At 48.5% G+C, this 23,751-nt stretch overlaps 1 protein-coding gene across 1 annotated transcript in view; it reads right to left on the reverse strand.

The window, feature by feature from the left end:
* LOC136626747 (uncharacterized) overlaps positions 1–23,751 on the reverse strand; it is a 259,097-nt gene that overhangs the window by 28,038 nt on the left and 207,308 nt on the right. The window contains exons 8-10 of the mRNA XM_066601753.1: positions 21,563–23,067; positions 3,792–3,919; positions 1,608–2,736 (exon numbers count right to left, since the gene is read on the reverse strand). Of these exons, the coding sequence (XP_066457850.1) occupies positions 1,608–2,736; positions 3,792–3,919; positions 21,563–23,067 (2,762 nt within the window). The remainder of the gene's footprint in view (positions 1–1,607; positions 2,737–3,791; positions 3,920–21,562; positions 23,068–23,751) is intronic.

The following is a 23,751-nucleotide window of genomic DNA, read 5'->3' on the forward strand; positions in this document are numbered from 1 at the left end:
ATGCAGTGTACTACTTTAGCAATCGATTAATTGCATTTTCAAGTCTGCCTAGAGAGTATAACTTAGTCTTCAGAAAAGTTCAATAACAGTTTAGTAAAATCCAATGTAAAATAAAAAAAAGAAAATAAGCCACAAAACAAAGTAGTCCTTCAAAAAACAAGCCCTCATATGGGTATGTCAACGCAAATATTAACCCTTTCCAATCCAATTTGTATCCTGGTTTTCCTAGGGGGGCTCACTCTTTTTCTGCTGTTATACAACAGCGCTATCTGCTGGCTAAAGCCAGTACTGCATGAGGTGACACGTTGGATAGGCTCCGACAGCAGAGAGGCTGGCAATATACAGTAAGAGAACCCTGAAGGACATTTTCCAACATCGGAGCTGTACAGCCTTAAAGAGGTTGTCCCGCGAAAGCAAGTGGGGTTATATACTTCTGTTGGCCATATTAATGCACTTTGTAATGTACATCGTGCATTAATTATGAGCCATACAGAAGTTATTCACTTACCTGTTCTGTTGCTAGCGTCCTCGTCTCCATGGTGCCGTCTAATTTCAGCGTCTAATCGCCTGATTAGACGCGCTTGCGCAGTCCGGTCTTCTCCGTGTTGAATGGGGCCGCTCGTGCCGGAGAGCTGCTCCTTGTAGCTCCGCCCCGTCACGTGTGCCGATTCCAGCCAATCAGGAGGCTGGAATCGGCAATGGAGCGCACAGAGCCCACGGTGCACCATGGGAGAAGACCCGCGGTGCATCGTGGGTGAAGATCCCGGCGGCCATCTTACTAAGGTAAGTAAGAAGTCGCGGGAGCGCGGGGATTCGGGTAAGTACTGGACGGTTTTTTTTTTTTACCCTTGCATCGGGTTTGTCTCGCGCCGAACGGGGGGGGGGGGGGGGGGCTATTGAAAAAAAAACCTGTTTCGGCGCGGGACAACCCCTTTAAATCAAAATGTCTTTACACCTCAGACAGTGGATTGAAAAGGGTTAAACAAGTTATGCCACTTTTAACACAATTATGAAAAACATAGCTTGGTAATTAACCCCCCCAGTAGTTTTGGACGACATCTGTTCATTTTGGAAGAAAGGACTTTACAGTTTCAGACAAACAGTTTGTTCTATTTTAAATGGCTTTGGCTCCGGTTCTATCAGGGCCATCAACATGATGTCATTGTAAAGCTACCATTACTGGTTTTAGAATGACCCCATAAGTTTGTCTGTAGCCCTTATACAAGGCTTCAATTATTGAAAAAAACTACTGATCATAAGAACAAAAAAAATCTATACAAATTTGGTATTGCCACATCCATAACAACCCGCACTACAAACTACTACATCATTTCTTCCACATTATCACAAGACACACTATGACAGACCCTTCTGGAGGACCCCCTCCCATCCTTTAATGATGCTATTCTAGTAATATTAAAACCCAGTAAAGATCTCACTGATTGCGGCTCCAAGTGCTTCAGCCAATCACAATCAGAGCTACCAGCAGCCGGGGATTTTAAATCCCCGCATGCCGATAGCTGAGATCTACAGAGACGGGGACAGCGGCAGAAGTCACCGCTGAGCCCCGGCAGCCGTCAATAGCTGTATATGAGCTGGCAGAGGACGCTGTATATGAGCTGGCAGAGGACGCTGTATATGAGCTGGCAGAGGACGCTGTATATGAGCTGGCAGAGGACGCTGTATATGAGCTGGCGGAGGACGCTGTATATGAGCTGGTGGAGGACGCTGTATATGAGCTGGCGGAGGGCGCCGTATATGAGCTGGTGGAGGACGCTGTATATGAGCTGGTGGAGGACGCTGTATATGAGCTGGTGGAGGACGCTGTATATGAGCCAGTGGAGGACGCTGTATATGAGCTGGTAGAGGGCGCTGTATAAGAGATGGTAGAGGGCGCTGTATATGAGATGGTAAAGGACACTGTATATGAGCTGGTAGAGGACGCTGTATATGAGCCGGTAGAGGACGCTGTATATGAGCTGGCGGAGGGCGCTGTATATGAGCCGGTAGAGGACGCTGTATATGAGCTGGCGGAGGGCGCTGTATATGAGCCGGTAGAAGACACTGTATATGAGCCGGTAGAGGACGCTGTATATGAGCCGGTAGAGGACGCCGTATATGAGCCGGTAGAGGACGCCGTATATGAGCCGGTGGAGGACGCTGTATATGAGCCGGTGGAGGACGCTGTATATGAGCCGGTAGAGGACGCCGTATATGAGCCGGTGGAGGACGCTGTATATGAGCTGGCGGAGGGCGCTGTATATGAGCCGGTAGAAGACACTGTATATGAGCCGGTAGAGGACGCTGTATATGAGCCGGTGGAGGACGCTGTATATGAGCCGGTAGAGGACGTCGTATATGAGCCGGTAGAGGACGTCGTATATGAGCCGGTAGAGGACGTCGTATATGAGCCGGTAGAGGACGTCGTATATGAGCCGGTAGAGGACGTCGTATATGAGCCGGTAGAGGACGCCGTATATGAGCCGGTAGAGGACGCCGTATATGAGCCGGTAGAGGACGCCGTATATGAGCCGGTAGAGGACGCCGTATATGAGCCGGTAGAGGACGCCGTATATGAGCCGGTAGAGGACGCCGTATATGAGCCGGTAGAGGACGCCGTATATGAGCCGGTAGAGGACGCCGTATATGAGCCGGTAGAGGACGCTGTATATGAGCCGGTAGAGGACGCTGTATATAAGATGGTAGAGGACGTTGTATATGAGCCGGTAGAGGAGGCTGTATATGAGATACGCTTTTTATTATACGCTTTTTAGTATAAATACTTGGCAAAAAAAATATTTGAATTCAAATTTCGGAAGCGTTTTTTTTTTTTACTTTCTGCACAAAATACATAAAAATGACACCCACCAGCCCGGTAGACCACGAATTTCAGGTGTCGGCTCCATTACAAATTGACTTTCAGAATTTATAGACCACTATTTACGAAGATGTGTGGCACACCGACCCGCCTACCTCAAAGACACCGGTCAGCTTTAAGTTTATTGGAATCAGTCACGTGGAAAGACACGTGTATTCGGGCCTCTGTTGATGTAAAAGCCCCATATTCAAATCTACCCCACATGGAGGCAATAGAGGCAGAATTTGGCCTGTATGTTGATGCATTTTTACAGCGCTCTTCATGCAGGTCAGCTGAGTCACTTACCCAGCAGGCTCGGTGTAGGTTCTCCCCACTGCTCCCCAGAGCCCTGGTGCGGTTCCCACAGCCCTCGGCTGCCGATGCAGGATCACTTTCTGGTTACGGGATTAAATCCCACCTCCATGAAGCGATGGTTGTGATTGGTTCTTCGAGCACTGCATTCATTGGTTGAGCATCACAGCTAATGAATACAGCTCTAATAGATCCAATCACAGCCATTGCTTCGTGGAGGCGGGATTTATGAATCCTGTAACCAAAAAGTGATCCTGTGTCGGCGGCTCAGGGCTTTGTCGGTGTTTATACTGCTCAGAATGAACAGTAAAAATGTTGATAACAGTGAAGGTCTGAGCGCTCATGTGAGCAACAATAAGGGTTGGAAGTGTCGGGCTTAACACTGATCGGGTAGTCCTGCTGTCGTCAAAATAAGACATCCCCTGAAAATAAGCCCTAGTGCATCTTTTGGCGCAAAAATTGATATAAGATACTGTCTTATTTTCAGGGAAACTAGGTATTTGATGCACCAAAATGAGTTGCATTAATTGTTTTATCATCTGGCATATACCTCTTTATATTCTATATTAAAGTGCGTTATAGTCCAAACAACTCCTGTCGTCCCGGGGGCGGGGCTCCTTACCGGGGAGTTTGATACTTCACCCTTTCATATAAGAGACTTCTCTTTTTATTGTTACTTTGACTGCTTTTCCCCCATTTCTCTGTATGTGGGTTCATATTCTCTCGCTGCTCTCCGGTGATGCGGTTACCCTGTGGGACATAAAGACAACTGAACACGAGTCACGCCTGCCAGGACTGCAAGGTGCTAGTGGGTGGACTCCTTTATAGGAACCCCGCTTAGTGCCCGGTAAGTCCCATATTCCTATATAGGAACGTTTTCTATCACGGCGCCGTCCCGCTCGCACTGTAAGGTCCGTCAGGGTCAGTCCCTTGCTCTTAGACCGTCCTCCCACAGTTCGGCCAGCATGCTTGCATCGGGAGGTCAGTAATGCCCAGTGGGTCATCACTTGTAACTCATTTCATGTAGCGGTAGATAGAAGGGCTTCTAATACTAACTGCGAGAGCTGCGCTGTGATTGGTTGCTATGGGATTCCCTAAATCTGCCCCCCAGTGCTGGTGACCCCACATACCTCCACCTGCAGCCGGACAGGAGCCGTGGGGTTGTTCTGTGCTTACAGGACCTGTGATGATGTCACCGTCATGTGATCAGTGTGTGGGAGGAGACAAGGGGTCACATGACCAGGTCTCTCCGCTCAGTGGATGCTGGACTCTGCTGTGTGAGGATGTCTTCAGAGAGTGTATGGAGCGGAGCCGAGCGTGTGTGCGCGTGACGTGGGAGTGGAGCAGAGCGCGCGTGTGAAACGGGGGAGTGGAGCCTAAGCGTGTGTGAGACGGAGGAGCGGAGCCGAGCGTGTGTGAGACGGGGGAGCGGAGCCGAGTGCGTGTGTGAGACGGGGGAGCGGAGCCGAGCGTGTGTGAGACGGAGGAGCGGAGTCGAGCGTGTGTGAGACGGAGGAGCGGAGCCGAGTGCGTGTGTGAGACGGAGGAGCGGAGCCGAGTGCGTGTGTGAGACGGAGGAGCGGAGCCGAGCGTGTGTGAGACGGAGGAGCGGAGCCGAGCGCGTGTGTGAGACGGAGGAGCGGAGCCGAGCGCGTGTGTGAGACGGAGGAGTGGAGCCGAGCGCGTGTGTGAGACGGAGGAGCGGAGCCGAGCGCGTGTGTGAGACGCAGGAGCGGAGCCGAGCGCGTGTGTGAGACGGAGGAGCGGAGCCGAGCGCGTGTGTGAGACGGAGGAGGAGGAGAGCCGAGCGTGTGTGAGACGGAGGAGGAGGAGAGCCGAGCGTGTGTGAGACGGAGGAGGAGGAGAGCCGAGCGTGTGTGAGACGGAGGAGCGGAGCCGAGCGTGTGTGAGACGGAGGAGCGGAGCCGAGCGTGTGTGAGACGGAGGAGCGGAGCCGAGCGTGTGTGAGACGGAGGAGCGGAGCCGAGCGTGTGTGAGACGGAGGAGCGGAGCCGAGCGTGTGTGAGACGGAGGAGCGGAGCCGAGCGTGTGTGAGACGGAGGAGCGGAGCCGAGCGTCTGTGAGACGGAGGAGCGGAGCCGAGCGTGTGAGACGGAGTGGCGGAGCCGCGCGTGTGAGACGGAGTGGCGGAGCCAAGGGCGCGCGCGAGACGGAGGAGCCGTGTCGATTGTTTGTGAGCCAGAGCAGCGGAGCCGAGCGCCTGAGAGACGGAGGAGTGGAGTCTAATTGCTCACATGAGGAATATTCCACAAAAGCTGCAATTCAGCAACAACGAACGCAATACATGTGAAGAGATTATTTGTCTGTTAGTCACACATTTCGGCATCACCCCGCACCTCATCAGAAACCCTTCTGGCCGAGAACATCCCAATCTTATCTTTATTACAGACATTAAGAAATGCAGAGAATGCCGAGCAGTTATACAAGAACACGTGCCGAAGGTCATTACATATAAGAAGTTGGTCAGTCACTTTCTGGCTCACGTTGTTATGAACATGGGGAAACTAATTTTGCAGGAAGTGTTTTTTTTTCATAGTAAAATGTGCTTTAGTCGAAAAATGGCAGTTTTTATTTTTTCCACATGATTATTTTTTATAGGAAAAATAATATTTTTGTTCTTACCGTAAAATCTCTTTCTGCCGCGGTATTTTAAGCACATTTTTCCGCCCCTGACCGCAGCCAATATACTTCTATGGGGATCCGTAGTTGTACCCAGACGGGCGGATTTGCATCGCGGATTTTCACACGCTAGAAAAAAACCGCGGCATGTCCTAATTTGGGTCAGATTCTGTGTGTGGAGACTCCAATACAAGTGAATGGACGCGTTTTTTCATGCAGTGCATCCGCGGTGCAGCTATGGATAAAGGCACTGGTTGCTATAACATTAGAGGAAGTAGGCGTGGTAGGAGGCTGCAGGTTTTTCTGCGCGTTTTTTCCACAACACATCTGCATAGATTTTTCATGCATCCGCACCTATCCGCAAGCACATTTAGGTGCCATACGCAGGTCTCCCGCGCGTGAAATTCGCTGGCGTAATCCGGACCGCCCATGTGCAGGCGGCCTTATCTTATTCTTTAGGGGACACAGTTTTGACCATCAGTATAGCTGCTGCCACTAGGAGGCAGATGTAAGCAACAAAAAAGTGTTGGCTCCTCCCACTAGCTCCTCCCCTCTGCAGACACCAATCCAATCAGTTCGTATTTAAGCAGAAGGAGCAACCAAGTAGGAATAACAGAAAAGCACTGTCAATGCTGTATGGAAAAAGATCTATAACTTAAGAAAGACACCATGTGCAACAAGAAAGAGAAGAACTGTCTAGAAGAGAAAATACAATAAATTTAAAGAGCCCCATACTGGGTGGGTGCTGTGTCTCCAATGAGCGAGACAAGAAAGAGATTTTATGGTATTATTGGGGGACACAGTTTTGGTCAAGGGATGTTCAAGAGCAGTCCCTGGGGAATGGGAGGAGATCTTATGATGCATGGGGACAGTCCATTGCCGTCTGCAAAACTCTCCGACCAATGGAAGCATCCGCAGATTCATACGTAGGCACGGAGCAGAATATTGCAGAAGTATGTAGAGAGACCATGTACACCTTACACAGCTGCAAGCGTCCACCATAGGAAGCCTGGTGTGTTCTGCCAAATGAGACATGAGTGGATCTACTACTAAAAGAACAAACTATTTCCTCACAAGATCCTCCCAGAAAGACTATAAAACATCTAAACACTTAGGCATAATGAAGAGTTTGTCTGGAACATTCCATTCCCTGGCTATGGCTTCATCAAACTTCTCATCCAGGGTAAAAGAGTTGGAAAAATGTCTGGGCATCTGAAGAAAAACGATGTAGATGTACAGTAAAACCTTGAGTAGCGTTGATCTTCAGTAGCGATGCTGTCTTCAACTTACGTCAATGTGTCAGGGCAGCGGCGGTCCCTCAAATAAAGTTGCATTCCTCAGATAACGGCGCCGACCACGCCATGCCCCCTGGCGCCGCTCAGTGAGTCGGCGCGCAGCTGATGCCAGTCACTTCCTGCTTCTCCTGCATCAGCGCGCGCCAACTCCTCCCCCTCCCCTCTCTAGAGTGACGGCTGAACACTGCTGTGTCTGCCTACCTCCTGACACAGTACAGCAGCTTAATCCCCAAAGTGCCGGCTGAACACCGCCTGCTTCCTGAATCCCCACTGTACTGCAAAATGTAAATACTGTACAGATGAGTACAGTAAAGAAATGTTTGCAAATACAGTACTGCAGTCCTATGTCAAACCACAGATATCACACAGTGATACATACTGCTAATGATGTCCCTGCAGTTCCATGTCAATGCACAGATATCACACAGTGATACGTACTGCTAATGATGTCCCTGCAACCCTTTCCTTTTAGCTACATCATGGGACCGAAGAAAATTTCCAGAGACAAAAATGCTTCAAAGAAGCGTGTCAGAAACACGATCGAGCTGAAGAAGGAAATAATTGAAAAATATGAGAGTGGGTCAGTTGGCACTTCCTCTCGGCCACATTAGATAAAATAGGGGTGGGACCGAAGACAAAAGATCGAATTATGTCCTTATATAGCAATCCCTCTGCTAGAATCAGAGTTAATTGTGCCCTGTCGGGTGCCTTCCAAATATCCAATGGGACTAGACAGGGCTGCCCCCTCTCCCCGTTCCTGTATGTGCTAACAATGGAAACATTAGCAAATGCGATCCGCCAAAACGACTCAATCAGAGGGATTTGGACAGGGAACATCGAGCATAAGATACTACAGAAAAAAACTATGGACCTGCGCTGCTTAAAATGCCAAATCAATTGTGCATGTCTCAATGATTAATGTTTCCAAAAGAGACAAACAAAACAACTTTTTATTTTATATGAGTAAAAGAAATGAGGTAACAACCTCCTCAGTTAGATATAAAAAGATATACTTGCGGGATCCTAATACATGCGACGCGTTTCGGCGCAATATACGCCTTTATCAAGCATACAAAAACATTGACAAACATGGGTATAAATAGGACTAAGCAAATTACATACCTATTGCAAGGTATCATTCATCAAGTGTGAGTGGATTGCAGGTCTTGGCGCCATTTTGGCCAGGAAGGATGACGTATTAAGCATCTCCACGCTCAGTACGGCGCTCCGAATGTGACGTATGCGGCCGGCATCGGAGATCATAATGTCTCTAATGTTGCTCCGGACCCCGCCTTCCTAGGTCTCATTAGGCTTAGCTCATTTCTAGCTAGGGACGCACGCCGTCATGACGTGGCTCCGTGATTTTCATCATGAAGCACAACGTAACGCTCCCTAGCTCCAGTACGTGCCGTGATGACGTGGCATCAAGAAGCGTTACGTTGTGCTTCATGATGAAAATCACGGAGCCACGTCATGACGGCGTGCGTCCCTAGCTAGAAATGAGCTAAGCCTAATGAGACCTAGGAAGGCGGGGTCCGGAGCAACATTAGAGACATTATGATCTCCGATGCCGGCCGCATACGTCACATTCGGAGCGCCGTACTGAGCGTGGAGATGCTTAATACGTCATCCTTCCTGGCCAAAATGGCGCCAAGACCTGCAATCCACTCACACTTGATGAATGATACCTTGCAATAGGTATGTAATTTGCTTAGTCCTATTTATACCCATGTTTGTCAATGTTTTTGTATGCTTGATAAAGGCGTATATTGCGCCGAAACGCGTCGCATGTATTAGGATCCCGCAAGTATATCTTTTTATATCTAACTGAGGAGGTTGTTACCTCATTTCTTTTACTCATATAAAATAAAAAAGTTGTTTTGTTTGTCTCTTTTGGAAACATTAATCATTGAGACATGCACAATTGATTTGGCATTTTAAGCAGCGCAGGTCCATAGTTTTTTTCTGTAGTTTCTTTGAATTCATCCGACCTCCTAGGAGGAACGGAGTTACATTGTGACCCGCAGCTCTCCAGAAATTCTGGATTTTCCTGTTTATCTGTCTTTGGTATACCCTGGATAAAGTAACCTTTACAAGTACACCAGGATGTCAGGTGCAGGCATAATCACCTGAGGGTGATATGCCTTGCACCAGGTGAGTTACCACACGAGCACCTTTGTGGTACATTTACATAGTGTGTTGGCGCTCTCCGTGACCCCTATTTTCTATCGAGCATAAGATGGCGTTGTTTGTGGACGACCTGCTCTTATATCTGTCCAATCCACGAGTTGGGCTTCCTGTGGTCCTGGAGGAGTTTAGACGTTTTGGCGGAATAAGTAACTACAAAGTAAACGAACAAAAATCAGAGAGTTTGAATGTGACTCTGCCACAAGCCGAGGCAACACAGCTGGAGACACAGTTTACATTCAGAGACGCTCCTTAATAAAATACCTGGGAATCCAGCTCCCATTAGACACCACTGAGGCCTTTAAACTTAAAGGGGTTGTCCCGCGAAACAAAGTGGGTCTATACACTTCTGTATGGCCATATTAATGCACTTTGTAATGTACATTGTGCATTAATTATGAGCCATACAGAAGTTATAAAAAGTTTTATACTTACCTGCTCCGTTGCTAGCGTCCTCGTCTCCATGGTGCCGACTAATTTTCGGCCTCTAATGGCCAAATTAGCCGCGCTTGCGCAGTCCGGGTCTTCTGCTGTCTTCAATGGGGCCGCTCGTGCAGAATGCCGGCTCCGTGTAGCTCCGCCCCGTCACGTGCCGATTCCAGCCAATCAGGAGGCTGGAATCGGCAATGGACCGCACAGAAGCCCTGCGGTCCACAGAGAGAGAGGATCCCGGCGGCCATCTTCAGCAGGTGAGTATGAAGACGCCGGACCGCCGGGATTCAGGTAAGCGCTCTCCGGTTTGTTTTTTTAACCCCTACATCAGGGTTGTCTCGCGCCGAACGGGGGGGGGGGGGGGGTTAAAAAAAAAAAAAAACGTTTCGGCGCGGGACAACCCCTTTAATTTTCTCCCATATCTGACGGAGTTGGAAAGGGATCTCAATAAATGGAAACCACTGTTTTTGTCCTAGAGTGGTAGAGTCAATGTGAACAAAATGGACTCCCTCCCGAAGTTCCTATACTTATGCCAGACGGTACCGGTAAAACTACAAAACTCTTACTTAAAACGCCTCCGAACCCTGATCACTGAGTTCGTTTGGAGAGGAAGGAAGCCACGTACGCGCTTCTAGTTGCTCACCAGACAAAAGGAAAAAGGGGAGTTGGGGCTACCCAATTTTACCCTCTACTACAAAGCGTGCCTCTCAAATTGCATTTTAGACCTGCTTAAAGAGGACAACCACAAGCTATGGGTCGCGCCGGTACACGCTTTGGTCCCGGGAACCCTGCGGGGAGCAGCATGGATCCCATCTAAACTGATAAATGCAATACCCAATATCTCCCCGTTCATTGGCCAGCTATGCCGGACCTGGGCAGACTTTGGCCAAAAAAATGGAATGGTCTCAGTGCCGGGGCCTTTAACCCCCCTCATAACCAATCCTCAGTTTAAGACAACGCTAGGTGGAACTTTAATACTAGGTATAAACACTTCACCAATGCCGAGAATTAGAGATGTTATGTCCAATGCGAGTTTAAAGACCCTGTCAGAGATCTTGGGAGAGGGGGAAACACACCCCGGCTCCTGGTTACGATACTTTCAGCTAAGGGGATTTGTGGGGTCCCTGGTCCCTCGGGTGAGCCTCACGAGCTCCCTTACCCCCTTCGAACAAATGGCGGTGTCCTTGACCCCGCAGAGACATAGGATTTCATCCTTATACAAGATGATGCTGGATCGGGAGGCAGAGGCCCAGAAACCTGCATATATGGAGGCCTGGGAGAGAGAACTGGGGCATAGACTGCCAAAGGAGGACTGGGAAAGAGCCTGGCTCCTGTGTCATAAATTGTCCCTGGCTTGCAAAGCCCAGGATCTAAACTTTAAAATTTTATTTAGATGGTATAGAACCCCCGACCATCGCCACAAAATATTCCCGCAGACATCACCCTGCTGCTGGCGATGTAACGCAGACAGAGGAAATATGTCCCACATCTGGTGGAGCTGTCCCGGAGTGGCTGACCTATGGAAGGAAACGATAGAGCTATAAAATTATATCTGCAAGACACAATTAAACCTAACCCAGGAGATGGCTCTGCTCTCAGTCCTCACAGGCCCAATTAAAAATGTAAAGAAAGGCATATTAAGATTTTTCATACTCACGACCAGAAGAGTTATTTCCAGACTCTGGAAAGCCACGACGCCTCCTTCTAGAGCAATGTGGGTGGAGGAGCTGAACGACCTCATGCGCTTCGACGAACTGGGGGCGGAGGGGGGGGCGACACCCAGGCGAAATTCCACCATACCTGGCAGACGTGGATCGCCTTTAGATCCTCTGAGAAATTCAAAACTTGGGTGGAGTCAGGACGGCTATATAAAACTTGGGGGCGTCCCAGAACCTGGGTGTGGCCCCCCCTCTGTGACCTACTCTATCACCCCTGACCGCTCTCCAGAAAACCACCTGTCCCCTTCCCCCCCCCCCCCCCCATATACCATCTCCCCCTCTGCCCGGATATACTTGTTTGTTAGTCCTGTCTTTGTCCTGGTTTAAGAATTAACATGTTTGGACGGTGAATAACTGTCCGAGGAGAGAGGAGAAAAATGGGAACATACTCCATTACTTGTTGCGAAAGCACATTTATTTACAGTATTGGAAAATAATCCACATTGCTTTAATTGTGCTCATTTTGGTTAAATGTATGTTTTCTAATTTGAAAATTCGGAAGAAAATACTTTTTGAACGAAAAATATGAGAGGGGCATTACTGAAATTGGCTGCATGCACGGGAAGGCGCGACCCACCATATCCATCATTGTGGGCCAAAAGGAAGCAATAAAGGTAGCAAATGTAGCGAAAGGCGTGGATATGCTAACGAAGCGCAGATAAAGAACAGTGGAAGAGGTTGAAAAGTTGCTATTGATTTGGATCAACCAAAAACAGTTAGATGGCGATTCTGTTTCGATGTCCATCATGTGCGAAAAGGCCAGACGGTTGTATGCCGATCTCATTCAGAACACGCCTGGGACCAGTGCCAGTGACCCTACTGATTTTAAGGCCAGCCATGGCTGGTTTGAAAACTTCAAGAGACGTACAGGAATACACAGTGTTATTAGGAACGGCGAAGCTGCAAGTTCAGACAAACAAGCGGCTGAAGAATTTGTGGTTGAATTTAAAGATTACGTAGAGGCTGAAGGATTCATCCCCCAACAAGTCTTTAATTGTGATGAAACTGGCCTCTTCTGGAAGAAAATGCCAAAGAGGACCTACTTTACACAGGAGGAAGTGGCTCTACCAGGACATAAGCCTATGAAAGATAGGCTGACTCTTGTGGTGTGCTGTAATGCTAGTGGGGATTGTAAAGTGAAGCCCTTACTGGTGTACCATTCCGAAACTCCGAGAGCATTTACCAGAAACAATATGATTAAAAGTCAATTGCCTGTGATGTGGAGGGCAAACAGGAAAGCACGGGTCACAAGGCTAATTTTCACTGAGTGGATGAATGGAGTGTTTGGCCCAAGTGTGAAAAAATACCTCCAGGAAAATAATTTGCTCCTTAAGTGCCTACTGTTAATGGGCAATGCTCCTGCACATCCTCCAGGTATGGAAGACGTATTGCTGGAGGAGTTCAGTTTTATCTCAGTGAAGTTATTGCCCCCTAATACCACACCCCTCATTCAGCCCATGGACCAGAGTGTAATTTCTAATTTCAAGAAATTGTACACAAAGGCCGTGTTTCAAAAGTGCTTTGAGGCGACATCGGATACAGAATTGTCCTTAAAAGAGTTCTGGAAAAACCACTTCAACATTCTGAACTGCATTAACCTCATAGATAAAGCTTGGCGGGGAGTAACATCCAGGACATTGACCTCTGCCTGGAAGAAGTTATGGCCAGAATGTGTGCCTGACAGAGCTGAAGGGTTTGAGCCTTCCGCTGATGACCTTACAAGTGTGGTGCAGTCAGTTGTCGATTTGGGGCAGTCCATGGGTTTGGAGGTGAGTGGTGAGGATGTGGAAGAGTTGGTGGATGACCCCAATGAAGAACTCACCACTTAAGAGCTGCAAGACCTTCACCAAGAAATGCAACAGACGGCAGATGAAGACGCTGCTTTAGCTGAGAAGGAAGAGACAAGGGAGAATGTGCCTTCTTCAAAGATTAAGGACATCTTATCTATGTGGAGTAATTACCCAGACAAAGCTGTGGCAGGCCATGTCTACAACTTTTTTAATGATAATGTCTTGGCCAATTTTAGGCAAATCTTAAAGAGGCGAGAGAAACAGACCACTTAGGACAGCTTTCTTGTGCGACATGAGGCCACTGACTCTGAAGCTGGTCCTAGTGCCAAAAGACCAAATGTCCCCTCCAAAGAATAATACTGTACAGTACTACTGTATGCTAAATGTCCAAAAACCTGTTAAATGTTTATTCTGTGCAGTTGTGTTTTATATTCATTCATTATTGTTATTGTTTTGATATTAAAGACCAGAGTTATTCTCTATTAAATGGGGTTTGGCTTTTGGAACGTCTAGAACCAATTAATTGGATTTACATTAATTCCTATGGAAATAATGTCCTCAACTAACATTGATTTCTACTAAAGTCCATTGCTTCCGGACGGATTAATGATGTTAGTTGAGGTTCTGCTGTAATTGGAGGCTGATCCGATATCTGCAAGGTATCTGTTACTGCCGTAATTAGATTTCCACCATTAACATTTTGGAAACTGGTTCCTTGTCCATACCAGAGTCAGGGCTCTTACCCACCTGAGTGTTTTTGTTGCTGTGATATCACTGCATTTTTTTAGCACGATTGTCAATAAGACTTTCTAATGTTAAAAATACATCACAAGTTTGTGCTTTGTGATTTTTGTGCGATGCGTTTTTAACATTAGCAAGTTCCATTGACAATCGCTTTAAAAAAAAAACAGCGATATCGCATCACTAAAAAAATACACAAGTGGGTAGGAGCCCTCAGATAAATACTCTGAGAATTTGCCCACTGATCGACTACTTTGTTTAGGTAAAATTTCTAGGAGGCGCCGAAACAAAGAACAAAGCCAGAGATCCAGATGATAACCTAGAGCGATAAGACCTAAGCCTCTTATGTGGTCTACGAAAAAGAGGTGCCGTCAGCAGATACATTCTGTCCAGGTGGATTAGACATGCGGTCCAACCTGTCGAAAATTGCCAAGGATGCTCAGGAAAGGTCTGAAACTGCCAGTGACAGGGGGTGTGCCCACTCCAGCTCTGCAATTAGAGAGGACTGAATAGGAGGGGTGCCAGTAGAAGGATCTACAGTCAAGACAAAACAGATCCAACTGTCCACATACAAATTTGGTTTATAGCGAGAACACTAGAGATGAGCGAACGTACTCGTCCGAGCTTGATACTCGTTCGAGTATTAGCGTGTTCGAGATGCTCGTTACTAGAGGCGAGCACCACGCGATGTTCGAGTTACTTTCACTTTCATCTCTGAGACGTTAGCGCGCTTTTCTGGCCAATAGAAAGACAGGGAAGGCATTACAACTCCCCCCTGCGACGTTCAAGCCCTATACCACCCCCCCTGCAGTGAGTGGCTGGCGAGATCAGGTGTCACCTGAGTATATAAATCGGCCCCTCCCGCGGCTCGCCACAGATGCATTCTGACAGAGATCAGGGACAGTGCTGCTGATGCCGGAGCTGCTATAGGGAGAGTGTTAGGATTGATTTTAGGCTTCAAGAACCCCAACGGTCCTTCTTAGGGCCACGTCTGACCGTGTGCAGTACTGTTGAGGCTGCTTTTTGCAGTGTTGCACGTTTTTTTTTTTTTTGTATATCGGCCGTGCAGAGCATTGCGTCCTGCAGTAATTTTACATAGTCCAGGGCCAGTAGTGGTGAGCCAGGGACAGTGAAAGCCATATACAGTCTATATAGGCAGTGGGCTTTTCCAAAAAAATTTGGTAAAAAAAATCTACTTGCGCTGCCTGTGACCGTCCTGACTGTACTGCGTCTCTGCTGGGGGTAGTTGTCCTAATTCATACGCAGCCAGCTAAGTGTTACAGCAGGCTTGCGCAAAATTCTTTCCTGGCTCTGCGTTGCCTCTTACATCACCGCTGTCATCCTGTCCAGAGTGAAACAGTCTGCAGTAATTTTACATAGTCCAGGGCCAGTAGTGGTGGTGAGGCAGGGAAAGTGAAAGCCATATACAGTCTATATAGGCAGTGGGCTTTTCCAAAAAAATTTGGGGAAAAAAATCTATTTGGGCTGCCTGTGACCGTCCTGACTGTACTGCGTCTCTGCTGGGGGTAGTTGTCCTAATTCATACGCAGCCAGCTAAGTGTTACAGCAGGCTTGCGCAAAATTCTTTCCTGCCTCTGCTGTGCGTTCCGTAAGCGAAGTCAGCCTCCAACCACAGGCCAATAAGCGGCACATTTAATTACAGCGTTCTGTTTCTGCACTACAGGTAATACAGCATGCTGAGGGGTAGGGGTAGGCCTAGAGGACGCGGGCGAGGACGCGGAGGCCCAAGTCAGGGTGTGGGCACAGGCCGAGCTCCTGATCCAGGTGTATCGCAGCCGACTGCTGCGGGATTAGGAGAGAGGCACGTTTCTGGCGTCCCCACATTCATCTCACAATTAATGGGTCCACGCGGTAGACCTTTATTAGAAAATGAGCAGTGTGAGCAGGTCCTGTCGTGGATGGCAGAAAGTGCATCCAACAATCTATCGACCACCCAGAGTTCTGCGCCGTACACTGCTGCAACTCTGAATCCTCTGGCTGCTGCTCCTCCTTCCTCCCAGCCTCCTCACTCCATTACAATGGCACATTCTGAGGAGCAGGCAGACTCCTAGGAACTGTTCCCAGGCCCCTGCCCAGAATGGGCAGCAATGGTTCCGAATCCTCTCCCACTGGAGGAGTTTGTCGTGGCCGATGCCCAACCTTTGGAAAGTTCCCGGGGTCCGGGGGATGAGGCTGGGGACTTCCGGCAACTGTCTCAAGAGCTTTCAGTGGGTGAGGAGGACGATGACGATGAGACACAGTTGTCTATCACTCAGATAGTAGTAATTGGAGTAAGTCCGAGGGAGGAGCGCACAGAGGATTCGGAGGAAGAGCAGCAGGACGATGAGGTGACTGACCCCACCTGGTTTGCTACGCCTACTGAGGACAGGTCTTCAGAGGGGGAGGCAAGTGCAGCAGCAGGGCAGGTTGGAAGAGGCAGTGCGGTGGCCAGGGATAGAGGCAGGGCCAGACCGAATAATCCACCCACTGTTTCCCAAAGCGCCCCCTCGCGCCATGCCACCCTGCAGAGGTCGAGGTGCTCAAAGGTCTGGCAGTTTTTCACTGAGAGTGCAGACGACCGACGAACAGTGGTGTGCAACCTTTGTCGCGCCAAGATCAGCTGGGGAGCCACCACCATCAGCCTCACCACCACCAGCATGCGCAGACATATGATGGCCAAGCACCCCACAAGGTGGGACGAAGGCCGTTCACCGCCTTCGGTTTGCACAGCTGCCTCTCCCCCTGTGCCCCAACCTGACACTGAGATCCAACCCCCCTCTCAGGACACAGGCACTACCGTCTCCTGGCCTGCACCCACACCCTCACCTCCGCTGTCCTCGGCCCCATCCACCAATGTCTCTCAGCGCAGCGTCCAGCCGTCGCTAGCACAAGTGTTGGAGCGCAAGCGCAAGTACGCCGCCACGCACCCGCACGCTCAAGCGTTAAACGTGCACATAGCCAAATTTATCAGCCTGGAGATGCTGCCGTATAGGGTTGTGGAAACGGAGGCTTTCAAAGGTATGATGGCGGCGGCGGCCCCGCGCTACTCAGTTCCCAGTCGCCACTACTTTTCCCGATGTGCCGTCCCAGCCCTGCACGACCACGTCTCCCGCAACATTGTACGCGCCCTCACCAACGCAGTTACTGCCAAGGTCCACCTAACAACAGACACGTGGACAAGCACAGGCGGGCAGGGCCACTATATCTCCCTGACGGCACATTGGGTGAATTTAGTGGAGGCTGGGACAGAGTCAGAGTCTGGGACCGCTCACGTCCTACCCACCCCCAGAATTGTGGGCCCCAGCTCGGTGGTGGTATCTGCGGCGGTGTATGCTTCCTCCACTAAACCACCCTCCTCCTCCTCCTACGCAACCTCTGTGTCGCAATCAAGATGTGTCAGCAGCAGCACGTCGCCAGCAGTCGGTGTCGCGCGTCGTGGCAGCACAGCGGTGGGCAAGCGTCAGCAGGCCGTGCTGAAACTACTCAGCTTAGGAGAGAAGAGGCACACGGCCCACGAACTGCTGCAGGGTCTGACAGAGCAGACCGACCGCTGGCTTGCGCCGCTGAGCCTCCAACCGGGCATGGTCGTGTGTGACAACGGCCGTAACCTGGTGGCGGCTCTGCAGCTCGGCAGCCTCACGCACGTGCCATGCCTGGCCCAGGTCTTTAATTTGGAGGTTCAGCGCTTTCTGAAAAGCTACCCACGCTTGTCAGACCTGCTCGGAAAGGCGCGCCGGCTCTGCGCACATTTCCGCAAGTCCCACACGGACGCTGCCACCCTGCGCACCCTGCAACATTGCCTGTCATCCTTTCAGCGTGTATGGCCTGAGGAGGAGGAGAATCCTGAAAGTGATCTTCCTAGTGAGGACAGCCATGTGTTGCGTACAGGTACCCTGGCACACATGGCTGACTTCATGTTAGGATGCCTTTCTCGTGACCCTCGTGTTACACGCATTCTGGCCACTACGGATTACTGGGTGTACACACTGCTCGACCCACGGTATAAGGAGAACCTTTCCACTCTCATAACCGAAGAGGAAAGGGGTTCGAGAGTGATGCTATACCACAGGACCCTGGCGGACAAACTGATGGTAAAATTCCCATCCGACAGCGCTAGTGGCAGAAGGCGCAGTTCCGAGGGCCAGGTAGCAGGGGATGCGCGGAGATCAGACAGCATGTACAGCACAGGCAGGGGAACACTCTCTAAGGCCTTTGACAGCTTTCCCAGCAAGACTGTGTCACCGCTCCCCAGTCAAGGCTGAGTTGGCAGGAGCACTGTTAAAGGATGGTGAGGGAGTACGTAGCCGATCGCACGACCGTCCTCCGTGACGCCTCTGCCCCCTACAACTACTGGGTGTCGAAGCTGAACACGTGGCCTGAACTCGCGCTGTATGCCCTGGAGGTGCTTGCTTGTCCTGCAGCTAGCGTCTTGTCAGAGAGGGTGTTTAGTGCGGCTGGGGGAATCATCACAGATAAGCGTACCCGCCTGTCAACCGACAGTGCCGACAGGCTTACACTCATCAAGATGAACAAAGCCTGGATTTCCCCAGACTTCTCTTCTCCACCAGCGGACAGCAGCGATACCTAAACAATACGTAGGCTGCACCCGCGGATGGAAGCATTGTTCTCTATCACCATCAAAAACGTTAACCTTTTAGCTTCATCAATCTGTGTATAATATTCATCCTCCTCCTCCTGCTCCTCCTCCTGAAACCTCACGTAATCACGCCGAACGGGCAATTTTTCTTAGGCCCACAAGGCTCAGTCATATAATTTTTGTAAACAATTTTTATAACTGGGCTGCCTCCAGGCCTAGTTACAAATTAAGCCACATTAACCAAAGCGATTAATGGGTTTCACCTGCCCTCGTGGTTGGGCATGGGCAATTTTTCTGACGTACATTAGTACTGTTGGTACACCAATTTTTTGGGGCCCTCGCCTACAGTGTAATCCAATAAATTTTTTGCCCACCTGCATTAAAGCTGACGTTACCTCAGCTGTGCTGGGCACTGCAATGGGATATATTTATGTACCGCCGGTGGCTTCCTGGCACCCACCCATGCTGTCGGTCCACACGGAGTTGTAACTGCATGTGTACAGTTATAAAGAACCCCAGTCTGACTGGGGCATGCAGTGTGGGCCGAAGCCCACCTGCATTAAACATGACATTACCTCAGCTCTGATGGGCACTGCAATGGGATATATTTATGTACCGCCGGTGGGTTCCAGGGAGCCACCCATGCTGTCGGTCCACACGGAGTTGTAACTGCATGTGTCCACTTCTAAAGAACCCCAGTCTGATTGGGGCATGCAGTGTGGGCCGAAGCCCACCTGCATTAAACATGACATTACCTCAGCTGTGATAGGCAATGCAATGGGATATATTTATGTACCGCCGGTGGCTTCCTGGCACCCACCCATGCTGTCGGTCCACAGGGACTTCACAATAGGGAGTTGTACCTGCCTGTGTCTATGAATTAAAAACCCCGGTCAGGTTGGGGCATGCAGTATGGGCCGAAGCCCACCTGCATTTAATCTGACGTTAGCTCTGCTGTCCAGGGCACTGCAATGGGATACATTTATGTACAGCCGGTAGGTTCCAGGGAGCCACCCATGCTGTCGGTCCACACGGAGTTGTAACTGCATGTGTCCACTTCTAAAGAACCCCAGTCTGACTGGGGCATGCAGTGTGGGCCGAAGCCCACCTGCATTAAACATGACATTACCTCAGCTGTGATGGGCAATGCAATGGGATATATTTATGTACCGCCGGTCGCTTCCTGCCACCCACCCATGCTGTCGGTCCACAGGGACTTCACAATAGGGAGTTGTACCTGCCTGTGTCTATGAATTAAAAACCCCGGTCAGGTTGGGGCATGCAGTGTGGGCCGAAGCCCACCTGCATTTAATATGACGTTAGCTCTGCTGTCCAGGGCACTGCAATGGGATACATTTATGTACAGCCGGTGGGTTCCAGGGAGCCACCCATGCTGTGGGTGCACACAGAATTCCCATTGCAGAGTTTTACCTGCCTGTGACTATTTATAAAAAACCGCGGTCTGACTGGGGCATGCAGACACCTTGACAGAATGAATAGTGTGTGGCACATAGGTTCCCCATTGCTATGCCCACGTATGCAGCTCCTGATGGCGGTGGCACAGGATTATATTTCTCATTGCTTCTGTACAGCATTGTGGGCTATCGCCCCGCCCCTTTTAAAGAGGGTCGCTGCCTAGCCGTGCCAACCCTCTGCAGTGTGTGCCTGCGGTTCCTCCTCATGGCAGACGCACTTATAAATAGACATGAGGGTGGTGTGGCATGAGGGCAGCTGAAGGCTGCACAGGGACACTTTGGTGTGCGCTGTGGACACTGGGTCATGCGGGAGGGGGGGGGGGGGGGGGGTTGGGCAGCATGTATCCCAGGAGAAGTGGCAGCGGAGTGTCATGCAGGCAGTGATTGTGCTTTGTTGGAGGTAGTGTGGTGCTTAGCTAAGGTATGCATTGCAAATGAGGGCTTTTCAGAAGTAAAAATTGTTGGGACGGGGGGGGGGCACTCTTGCCGCTATTGTGGCTTAATAGTGGGACCTGGGAACTTGAGATGCAGCCCAACATGTAGCCCCTCGCCTGCCCTATCCGTTGCTGTGTCGTTCCCATCACTTTCTTGAATTGCCCAGATTTTCACAAATGGAAACCTTAGCGAGCATCGGCGATATACAAAAATGCTCGGGTCGCCCATTGACTTCAATGGGGTTTGTTATTCGAAACGAACCCTTGAGCATCGCGAAAATTTCATCCCGAGTAACGAGCACCCGAGCATTTTGGTGCTCTCTCATCTCTAGAGAACACACATAATGTGTGACTCTGGCTGACAATCGGTTTAAAAAAAACACAACGATATGCCCTAGTTCCAAATATGCCACATGAAGACTGACAATTAAGAGGTCTGCCTCCTATGGACACTAAGTCAAAACTGATTATCCTGGTGCCTGCAGGGAAAATATAGCTAGTGGGAGGAGCCAACACTTTTTCTGCTGCTTAGTGTCTGCCTCCAAGTGGCAGTAGTTATATCCAAGGTCTTAAGCTGTGTCTCCCCATGATACGGTTGAGAAACATTTTTACCACATTGATTTGTCACACACAAGAACTTGAAGATGAAATTAATTAGATGAAACGCTAAAGTAAAGCTAATGTAAGTGAAAAAACTGACTATCGTAGGCCACTGAACATGGCAGACCAGGGGGCCATTATTATTGGCACACAATGATTTCATTATGGGGATAACGATGGAGTAAAGGAGAGAGTCCAATAGCTCACCAAACCCTCTAGATGCCATTCTCTGAAATAGCAGTATCTATAGGCTTCAATCAGTAGGAATGGAGCCAAGTTTATTCCTAGGAGCTGCAGAGGAACAGTGACTGTCAATACGAGTGTTGGGAAGGAAGGTTGCATTTTTTTGTACTATTTATCAATTCAAAAGAATGGCTAAAAAATAACAGAAAATGGCTTCTTCACTGATGATTTATTTGATGTTTAAGAAAATGTGATTTTTTTTTTTGCTGAAACCTTTCTTAAATGCAAAATATTAATGTGCCTTCTCCCCTGTGTGAATTCTCTGATGTTTAACAAGATTTCTTTTCTCGGTAAAACATTTCTCACATTCTGAACATGAAAATGGCTTCTCCCCTGTGTGAGTTCTTTGATGTGTAAAAAGATGATATTTCCGGGAAAAACATTTCCCACATTGATTACATGAAAATGGCTTCTCCCCCGTGTGAGTTTTCTGATGTTTAACAAGATTTGATTTCTGAGGAAAACATTTCCCACATTCTGAACATGAAAATGGCTTCTCCCCTGTGTGAGTTCTTAGATGTATAATAAAATCAAACTTCTTGATATAAATTTTCCCACATTCAGGACATGAAGAGGTCTTCTCTCCAGTGTGAGTTGTCTGATGTTTAAGAAGTTGTGATTTCCTGATAAAACCTTTTCCACATTTATGACATGAAAATGGCTTCTCTCCTGTGTGAGTTTTTTGATGGTTAACAAGAATCGATTTCCAGGCAAAACATTTCCCACATGCAGGACATGAAAATGGCTTCTCCCCTGTGTGAGTTCTCCGGTGTGTAAAGAGATGATATTTCTGGGAAAAACATTTCCCACATTGATTGCATGAAAATGGCTTCTCCCCCGTGTGAGTTGCCTGATGATTAAGAAGTTGTGATTTTTTGATAAAACCTTTTCCACATTTGGGACATGAAAATGGCTTCTCTCCTGTGTGGGTTTTATGATGGTTAACAAGAGTGGATTTCCAGGCAAAACATTTCCCACAATCAGGACATGAAAATGGCTTCTCCCCTGTGTGAGTTCTCCGGTGTGTAAAAAGATGATATTTCTGGGAAAAACATTTCCCACATTGATTGCATGAAAATGGCTTCTCCCCAGTGTGAGTTGTCTGATGTTTAAGAAGTTGTGATTTCTTAGTAAAACCTTTTCCACATTTAGGACATGAAAATGGCTTCTCTCCTGTGTGAGTTCTCTGATGGTTAACAAGAGTCGATTTTCCAGCAAAACATTTCCCACATTCAGGACATGAAAATGGCTTCTCCCCTGTGTGAGTTCTCTGATGTTTAACAAGAGGCGATTTCTGGGTAAAACATTTCCCACATTCAGAACATGAATATGGTCTCTCTCCTGTGTGAATTCGCTGATGTATAACAACATTTCTTTTCTTATTAAAACCTTTCCCACATTCAGGACATGAAAATGGCTTCTCTCCTGTGTGAGTTCTCTGATGATTAAGAAAAGCGGATTGATATTTAAATTTTTTTTCACATTCTGAACATGAATATGACTTCTTCCATGTGTCAACTTCATGTTCAACATTTTTTCTGTAAATTTTGTGTTGCTTACTAGTCAGTGATGAATCAGAAGATGAAACCTGTTTAGAAGGATCAGATGATAGATCCTTACTGTGATGGGCTGAGGGTATATCTGGGGTAATGTCAGGCTCTTTATATGTATATTGTATGATATCATGATCTTCCACTGTACAATCTGTTGATATCAGATGTCCCTCTGAACTCCCGGTGTCGTCATCTGCCGAGAATAAAACAGATTTTAATATTTCTGAATATAACATTATAATTATATTTATTATTTTACATTTCTATATTCATTATTGATACAAATTCAATTTCTAAAATGATTTCCCATTGATAGTCGGAACAATGTTTCATTGAGCAGCTAATCTGACAACCAACCTAATGGACCAATCATTTTAGACAAACTTTTTTGTATTTTGCGTCTCCATTGCAACAGAATACTTCCACATTGTAGGACGTGTTCTGCGCTGATTTCCTTCATCTGGTGACGGTAATTTCCTACCTCCAGCGGGCGCTCTCAGCTGCTGCTCTTATCCGCAGCTCATACAGCTTGTAAGGTTACAGAGCGCAGGAGCTATGCGAGCCATGGATAAGAGCTGCTGACGCCCCCTGCTGTAAACTACCCTGTACTGCGCTGCAACTACAGTCTGCTGATCGTGTGCTGCTGACTGGGGAATAAAGACGTTTTTAGAAGGCCTGCACCGCTATTATCAGTGGGCACAGATATGTTTGCCATTCGCTAACCCTGCTGATCAATATTTAAACTATGATCTGTGAAACTTCCTACTGAGCATGCCCAGTAACTCTGGTTTTTCAGCAACAGAGGAGAGGAAACATGACAAGGGCTCATTCACACGCCTGGATACGCTTTGCCAAAGAACAATAGAACTTGCAGGCT

Source organism: Eleutherodactylus coqui, chromosome 4 (genome assembly GCF_035609145.1).
Source record: "Eleutherodactylus coqui strain aEleCoq1 chromosome 4, aEleCoq1.hap1, whole genome shotgun sequence".
NCBI classification, from domain to species: Eukaryota; Metazoa; Chordata; class Amphibia; order Anura; family Eleutherodactylidae; genus Eleutherodactylus; species Eleutherodactylus coqui.